The sequence below is a fragment of the Oryzias latipes genome, chromosome 8, assembly GCF_002234675.1.
Source record: "Oryzias latipes chromosome 8, ASM223467v1".
NCBI lineage: Eukaryota > Metazoa > Chordata > Actinopteri > Beloniformes > Adrianichthyidae > Oryzias > Oryzias latipes.
In genome coordinates, this window is record NC_019866.2 from 25,302,663 (window position 1) to 25,311,623 (window position 8,961).

Consider the following 8,961-nt stretch of genomic DNA (forward strand, 5'->3'; position numbering starts at 1 on the left):
CTAACCTCCAATACCTCTCTAAAACTGCTGTCAGGGTTTCCAGCTGCTCAGAGATCATTTAGTTAACAAATAAGAATGCAAATAAAAAAGTATTCAAATGAAGCGGCCAAACGTCCAGCTTCAAATACTCCTGCTGACATCTCACAGCTGTCGGTTTGGGTGAGAGCAGCTGTCTGGCTAGCAGCTAAAGGTCAGAGGTCAGCGTACACTGGAGCAGAACAAGCATTCTGGAACAGAAGAAGTGAATGTTCTGCTCCCAGCTGCTGAGGCCCGTGTGGGAGGTGTGGTTGGAGCATGAAGCCATGAGCCAAAGGCTGCTGCAGGGCGGAGTCGGCCTGTCAGCTGTTCTCTCCTCCGTGTGGAGCCGACAGGCTGGATGCTCACATGGATTTGCTCCCTGCATGTGTGTGTTGTAGCTGCATGATCACAGCTCCAGTTAATGTGGTGAAGAGCTTCATACAGAGCCGTCACATGAAAGCCTTTATTTGATTTAAAATGATTGTATTGTCTGCTTTATAATTGTTTCACTTTTGTTTAATATCAGCCCATTTTCTCTGAATGCTGTTGATTATTAAAACGTGATGATGATAACAAAAAAGAGTTAATAAAGGACATTTCTAATTGAGTGTAGCAAATGTTTAAGAGGCTGTTGATCCTCTTAGGCTTAGAAGAAAAATGCTGACTGGAGGATCTTATTTAACACAGGGTGTATTTTATTTTGAAAGGAACTTTATAAGGTCCACCTTGCTGGTACCGGTTTGGACCCCCTTTTCCCTCCAGAACCGCCTTAATCCTTGGTGTCATGGATTCAACACGGTTCTGGAGCCATTCCTTAGAGGTCCATGTTGACATGACAGCATCAGTGGCTGCAGGTTTGTCTGCTGAACATCCATCATGCTGGTCTCCCGTTCCACCACATCCCAAAGGTTCTCTACTGGGTTCTGGTGACTGTGGAGTCCGTTTGAGTCCAGAGAACTCATTGTCATGTTCTAGGAATCAGCCTGAGATGATTCCAGCTTGATGACATGGAGCCTTATCCTGCTGGAAGATGGTCCGCTCACAGAGGATCCGATAAGTTTATGTGCTGCTGTTAAAAGTAAACTGAGTCAAAGTTAGCTATGAAAAACAATTTAATGCAAATATCGTAAATATTTTAAAGCAACATCTTATAAATAAATATCTTGATGGTCACAAAAACTTAAATAAAGTGTGTTTTTCTAAACAGTGAGGTTGGACTTTAGCTCAGTGAGAATCTGGAGCTCTTTCAGGGTTGAAGGTTCAGATTCCTGGTTTGGGTTCCCTCAGAGGTTCTGCTAACGCTGTGGTGGGAGGGACGTTTGTGTGGCTGTTTTTATTTTTATGGAACCCTTCAAACCATATACACATAAACAGCTGGAATACAACACAGATTATTCTTAAAGACAAATAAAACTATTTAAAATAATAAGAATTTCATGGAACTGATTGTTCTTGACAGTAGCGGTTTTAGGCACGGGCCATACGGGCGATCGCCCGGGGCGGAAAAATGACGGAGGGGCGGCGCCAGCGGCTCAGCTCTTGTAAAATACTTTATGCATCACTATTGGTTTACTTATATCACAGAGTTTGTAACAGCCTGAAACCTGGCGGCGCCCCCGCCCCGCAGCTGCGCTCCCTGCTGTCTTTGAGAAGTAGACGCAAATGTGTGTGAGAAGGAGAAGGAAGGGGGCGCGGGGTGAAGAAGGAGAAGGGAGGGGGCGCGGGGTGAAGGATGCAGGCTGAGAGGTGAGCACGGAGCACAAAACGCATGCGCAAACCTGGCTGGATCTTCTTCCAGGGGGGCAACGGTCGCGGGCCGCGGCTCAGTGCTTGATGAAAAAATAAAAATAAAAATTGCGCCGCCATGTAGCGAATTGGCGCCCCTGGGTGCAGCTGCACGCGCTCCTTCTGGCAATGTATGACGAACGGGGGGGGGGGGGGGGGGGGGGGGGGCTGCGGGTATAAAAAAGGTATAAAAAAATCATGTTTTTTTGGTTATTTTTGTGTGAAATGCCCAAATAAAAAATGGGAAAACAAAAAAAATTCTTCACTTAGATGACAGTTGGTTTAGTCGACAGACTTGATACCTATGTCAGGACATTTATGCTAAATGCAAAAAACATCTGAAATATGGAGAAAAAAGGTCAAAGCTGGTGCCCAATTTAGAAAGAAAAGAGAAGAAGAGGAGAAAAGAGACAAAGAAAAGGGTATTATCGCATAGCTAGATGCACGTTTTCTAAATTCGAATGCTACCTGCCCTACAACAACAACAACGTTGCAGAGGAAAAATCTCTTGTTTGGTCTATCATGACCAAAACTGAAGTAGGCCCAAATATTGCAAATAACGTCATTTTTAAGATATTTATTCTTAAATGTTTGCTCTGCCTTAACTTGTTACATTAGTTATGATTCGTGTGTCTGTCTGCTCTGCTGTAACAAAAAGTTTTTGTTGTGTTTTATTGTTGTATATTAGTTCATAATGTTAAATAAGCTGTGATGGTAGCATGCTGCTGCTGCTGCTGCTGCTGCTGCTGCTGCTGCTGCTGCTGCTGCTGCTGCTGCTGCTGCTGCTGCTGCTGCTGCTGCTGCTGCTGCTGCTGCTGCTGCTGCTGCTGCTGCTGCTGCTGTTAGCTTTTCAAAACTCCAGTTGATCAAGTCATACCTGAGATCACCAATGTCTCAGGAGCAACTCACTAACCTGCTGTTGTTAGTATCAATCATTCAGGGGGGGGAGCAGATTTCATATGATGACGTTATTGACAAGCTTGCATCAGGAAGGCCACAAAGGTTAGGTTTTAGTTAGTGTTTTCTGTTCTTAGTGCTGCAGTTACATTTATTCTAGTGTATTATTTGTGTGATTTGTAGTTTATAATATTTATTTCAGATTATTTGTGTTTATTAAATATTTCCTAACTGTATTTTCAGTTACAATAAATGGACAAAGTGACTCTATGGGGGGGGGGGGGGGTGCTAGAGGAGGGCCTCGCCCGGGGAGTAATTCAGGGTAGAACCGCCACTGGTTCTTGACGAAGACGTTTTCTTACTTTTTTGTAAAAAAAGAAAACAAAAAACTGACCGATAGAAAATTCGCATAAGAAAAGGGGCGTGTGCCCCCCCCCCCCGTTTCTGTCCGTCAGGTGAAGTGACGTCATCGTCAACAGGTGCGTCAAGGGAAATTTCGCTCCCGGAAAGTCTCCATCAAATCAAGGGACAGAACGAAGCTCCAGCTCCAGGTATGTTCGCCTTCATGTGTGGTTCTCTTGAGGCGGCTCGGAGATCCAGCCAGGCCCAGTTCCGAAGGGCCGAACGAACCCAGAACCGCAGACCAATCCGAACCAGAAGCGGCGGCTTTAGGACCTGGGACTGGAGGGGAAGCTGCCTGCGGCTCCTGTCTGATCCAGACCTTTAGGGACCTTTAAGGACCTTTGAGGACCTTTAGGTCTCAAAAACCTTCTTTGGTCAAAAGTAATCGTTCAGAATGACGGATATTGGTCACGTTTCTTTTTAAAAACAGAGTTAGAAAGCGAAACGCGACTTTTGTGGTTTTAAATCAAAGCTTTTAAGCGCGCGCGTCAGATTCTGCGCTTCCGGTGTGACAGTCAGCAGAAGAAACCCGGATCGCGTTGAAATGGGTCTTGAGTTGTTCTGTTATGGAGTCCTGCGGACCGGGACAGGCAGGACAGGAGGTCCGGAAAAGCTGGAAGTGTCGTTTGTTTTTAGGGAGGGATCTCCCGCTGCTGAATGTTGCGGGCGACTTCTAATCTATGGAGTTCTGTTGGTGCCATTATTCACGCGATGCTTCGAGCGTAAAACATTAAACACTTGTGTGCTCAAAAAATTATTTTACACTTGAAATCAAAAAAAATGGACGACCCATGTGAAGCAGAGCGGTTCGACACAATGTTTCGGTGTGTGTGTTAACTAACGCAGATCACGTGGTTGTTGACGTGTGAACTAACGCCACATGCATCGTTTGGTGGAACCAGGCTTCAGACGCCACTCGTGTTGGAACAGTTATTCTCTAGAAACACGTGAATTTCCCCACCTGTTCTGTCACTTTACCGTGGCTCCTCTGCCATCATCTCTACTTAGCTTCTCCTAATAAGGAAATACAGTATTAACGCTATATATAAAGAAGATGGTTTTATAAATCTATGAAGGTGGAGAATTATTGTCACATTAAAGATAGCTCAGTAAGAAGTTAGTAGCATTTTCATCCAGAGGTCATGAGTTTGAGAACAGCATTTTACAATTTTGCCTTGCGTTTATTTTCGTCATGTGATGCATGTTTGGAAGTATCAAGAAAGCACTTCTCACAGAAATCGTCACACATTGTGTTGTTTTACGTTTTCATCATTATTTCCATATTGAAGTTTCACAAGGAGCTTGGTTGAGGCAGATGATATACGTCCAGTCTGCCACCAGATGCCGCTGTTCTGCCTGGTTGCAAAGCCCCAGGTGGTTGGTTCATTTTTCCGGCACACTTGCATGAACCCGTGAAAGCTTCATGGGGCTTCTACTCCCATCCTTATACTAAAATATGTTCCATTAAAACAATCTTCCCTCCAGAGAAATTCTCTCTTCTGCACGTAAAACACAGCAAGGAAACGTGTTTACAGTGGAACTCCTCATTTCTTCTTCTATGGTAGTACTGTAATTTATCCAGACCAATCACTATCTGACATGTCATTGAACCAACGTACAGCCAATCAAATACTGTGATGTCATCATTAGTCACAGGCTCCCCAACACTTATTGCAGGCCGAACAGTTTTGGTTCCTGCACCGGCTCCTCTGGATGTGTCCACTCTTTTCTCCAGTTAGCCAGCAGGGTGGGGTGGGGTGGGGGGGTCCCGGCCACAGAAATGATGTAATCCTAATCCTCTGCCTCTTGATAGCAGCCTGGGAAATGGACCCCAGGAACACCCAGCAGGACGTCCAGGACCAGCTCAACGATGTGGTCAGCAGGCTCCAGTCCAAGAATTTCTTCCAGTCTGATCTGGACATAGCGTTTTTCGCGGTCTTCTTCATCTTCATCGGTGAGTGAAAGTCATTGTACTTGCTGCACAGAACTGCAGCCGGTTTCCAGCAGGTGTGCAGGCAGAGAGAAGCATGCATGGATTTGTGGTTAACGTTCAGGTGTTTCCACCTGTGTCCTGATAGACGGGTGGAGCTGGAGCAGCTTTGACCTGAACGTGTTGAGCGCTGCCTCTTTGCTGGTTGCAGGGTTGGTTATCATGGGGAGCATTAGAAAAGCCGTTTTAAGGTGCAGATGTAAGCCGTTCTCCTCTGTTCTGGTCGTGCAGGCATGATCCTCCTGCTGTTCATCCTGGTTCTGATTCGCTGCTGCTGTTGCTGCTGCTGCCAGGACGACGACCAGGTAACGCCAGCCGGACATGCAGACCCTTCACTCACGTCTCAGACACACGAGCATTCTGCAGATTTGGGTTTGAGGAAAAAGCAGATCCCGGACCTGACCTCTGACCTGCCAACAAACCTGTTTGTTTGTGTCCTCTACAGCCTCGCAGACAGAAGAGGGGGGTGGTGAACATGGCTCTGGAGCCCTGATGTTGACTGGACCACCTGCTGGAACTGAACACAGAACCCCCCCACTCCCATCATCTGATAGATTTTATTTCTCGGCACATTTGCAGACATTTCTGCTATTGTCTTTATCATTTGATCGTATTTTTTTAAGGCCAAAAAATGTTGAGATGAGTCAAATCAGCCCATGGTGACCTTTTCTTTTCTTCAGATTTAAGACTTTCTATTCCTGCAGGACATTTCTGTCCTTAGACTGTGTGAAGAGAAAATTGCTCTGTTGTTGTGTTGCTGTGAAATGTTGCTGTCCGTTGCTGAATTGTTGACTGTAGAAGATAAAGATGCTCAATAAAATTCCTGAAAGATGTCAAGTTGTAAATATTATTCCCCTGAGAATATACTCAGGGGAAAATAGCTATTTTTAGCAGTAAGGGGATTTAAAAGTGACCCTCCGACACCAGATTTTAACCGCATTTTGCAATTAAGCCAAATGTTGAATTTATCCAAAGAAATCTGGACATTTAAAGAATACCAGTTGGGTTGTAATAGAGGGGGGGCTGGCGACAGTGTTCAGCCGCAGAGCCACCATCAGTGTGTGAATGAGTTTATGGGTGAAGGGGGCTGTGACTGGAAAGCACTCTGGACCTTCAAGGCAGTCTGTAGAAGTACATACCATTGACCCTTCACTAAAGGGTTCTCTGCTGCTCCCTCCATAGGGTTTCTGTGGGATTTGGGTAAGGTGATGGACTAGACCATTCAGGAAACTTCATTTTCTTTCTTTGAAGTGACTGTTGTTTCCTCAGCGTTGTCTTTCGGACCACCGCCTTGACGTGCACATGACCGCCACTACAATCTGACGCAGCTTTCAAGTTAAAAGCAGTGTGAAAAAAAATCCACCGTCTCCAACGGCTTTGGAAAAGCTGCTCTACTAGGTGACTGAGAAAACAGCGCAAGCTCAGGAGAGAATTTACCTCTGACTGACACTGACGACAACGAAGGAGAGACTGAGAGAGAGTGTGGCCAAGAATATCTGACGCTATTCCAATCCCACACTGAGGAGGAAGACTTCCATGGTTTCAGTGCACAGGAGGAAGAGGAAGATGAAGAAAGCTCTGTGACTTTTACGCCCCTAATTCCACAGTTAGAAACCTTGGGGTTTTATTTGACCAGGATTTATCATTTAAGGCTCACATTTCTCAGGCGTGTAGAACTGCCTTTTTTCACCTGCGGAATATTGCTAAGATCAGAAATATACTTTCTAAGAGTGATGCTGAAAAACTCATCCATGCATTTGTTACGTGGAGGCTGGATTACTGTAACTCCTTGTTAGCAGCGTGTCCTAAGAGTTCCTTAAGAAGTCTCCAGCTTGTTCAGAACGCAGCTGCTAGATTGTTAGCTGGAACTACCAGAAGAGATCACATCACTCCTGTGTTAGTTTCGCTCCATTGGCTCCCAGTTGATTCCAGAATCAAGTTCAAGATCCTCCTGTTAACCTATAAGGCCTTACATGGACTGGCCCCGTCCTATATTAAGGACCTCATAGTCCCTTACCATCCAATCAGAACACTTCACTCACTAAATGCAGGACTGCTTGTGGTTCCTAGAATTAGTAAAAGTACGGTTGGAGGTAGAGCGTTTAGCCACCAAGCCCCTGTTTTATGGAATAAACTCCCAGCTCATGGAAGAGAGGCCGACTCAGTTTCTACATTCAAAGTTAGACTGAAAACATTCCTCTTTGGACAGGATTATTGTCAGACTAGCTAGTATTTAGAGATTATTTAACTTAATGTTAACGTGTTTAAATTAAACTTAATAACTATTTCTTTTAAAAGGCTGCTAGAAGTTGAAGCTGGGGTAACTATGGTGCTCTGGGGTTCTGTCCTCTTTTCTCATCTACTTCTACCCTTCCTCTCCTCTATTCTTGATCATAATTTATCATTTAGTTCTCCATGCCTCTGTTTGGTGCAGTGATTCATGTATTGTCCCTCTTTCCCCTCCTGGGGAGTGGGAGTGCTTCCAGACTCCAGTTGTTTCATCCGTGCTCCAGTTCCTGACCGTCTACCTTGCCTTTGCTCCTGCTCCCACACCTGGCTGTGGTTCCTGTCTCAGGCTCGACTCGCGCCCCCGACTGTCCCCCCAACCACGGATGGATGAAGCTCGTCTGCTGGACTTTTATATATGTAGTTGTAGATTTAGATAAGTTAATTCTTCTCTAAGAGTTATGGTAAATCGCCTGTCCGTCCTGGGGGAGGATCCCTCCTTCATGTGGACACCCCTGAGGTTTCTTCGTTTTTCCGGAATCCGGTTTTTTGGGAGTTTTTCCTTACAGCGAAGGGGGGTCTAAGGGCAGGGATGCCAGTATAGCTTAGTCAGTTTGTTAGTTCATTTTAGTATTTTCCTATTGAACTATTTGTATTCGTGATCCTTTTAAGTTCATGTTTTACTTCGAAGCCCATCAAGACGACTGTTGTTGTGATTTTGGGCTACAAATAAATTTGAATTGAATTGAATTCATGTTTTATTAACCAGCCCTGTTAGTGCTGTGTTACGGTGTGTCACTGTTGTGGAATGAAACTTCTGGCGCATGCGCTGCGCAGAGGCAGGCGCTTTTAAGTCACTGCTGCTCTCTTTTACGTTTATGTTTTTTAACCAGCCCTGTTACTGCCATATTGCTGCCGTGTCACAGGCAGAAGGACGGGCGAGCTGCTCTCACGCTCTCCCCTCCTTCCGCTCCTCCTTCTCAAACATGCACGCGGTTTCAGCACATATACCTCAATCTACAACACAGTGTAGCGAACTGGGGGTTAGCCCCGCCTTAAACCCCTAAGACTCATGGGAAGTGGGGACTCGTGGGTGTAAAGTTCCTCACCATGACTGAGGGAGTTGTGAGCAGAAGTGACGTCCATGCTGTTTGGCAGATGTGGGTGTGTTCAAAAAAATAGTCTAAAATACTGTGAACCCCTCCCTCTCTGAGACTGATCGTGGCTGCATAGTGTTCAGGTCGGTGTAATCAGTGATGCACTAATAGAAATGTTATGACATGCAGCTTGTATACAGGTGCGGTTTGTATATGTTAAACGTGACTTATCCTCCTTAAACTGGGTGGCTGCGGCTTGTAATCAGGTGTGTTTAATAACCTGGAAATTACAGTAACTACATTCAGTGTTGCTTTCCTTCAGCGTGCCGTGGTCAGTGTTGTGCGTCAGTCACGCAAACTGTACGTGTAAAGGTGAGACACACCTGTGCACTCTGTTCTTCTGAGGTGGATGATGGGATGTAGATGAAGGAAGGAGGGAGGGAGGGAGGGTCCTCCGGTGTTTTAGAGTCGGTGGTTGGAGCTCGGTAGGACCAAAGGTCAGTCTTCCTCCACCGATGCTGGTTACTTTAACGAGGCTTTTCTACA

General features: G+C 45.5%; 1 protein-coding gene across 2 annotated transcripts; it reads left to right on the forward strand.

Moving 5' to 3' along the window:
- Positions 1 to 3,129: 3,129 nt before the first annotated feature.
- smim22 (small integral membrane protein 22) lies at positions 3,130 to 5,925 on the forward strand. 2 transcript variants are annotated; one of them, XM_023957883.1, is made up of 4 exons: positions 3,130 to 3,251; positions 4,919 to 5,056; positions 5,324 to 5,397; positions 5,538 to 5,925. In XM_023957883.1, exons 2-4 carry the CDS (start codon positions 4,927 to 4,929, stop codon positions 5,583 to 5,585), a joined length of 252 nt encoding a protein of 83 aa, XP_023813651.1. In that variant the 5' UTR covers positions 3,130 to 3,251; positions 4,919 to 4,926; the 3' UTR covers positions 5,586 to 5,925. The 2 variants fall into 2 exon arrangements, with proteins under 2 accessions (XP_023813651.1, XP_023813652.1); XM_023957884.1 differs by having other exon boundaries at positions 3,147 to 3,251; positions 4,916 to 5,056.
- The last annotated feature ends 3,036 nt before the right edge of the window (positions 5,926 to 8,961 follow it).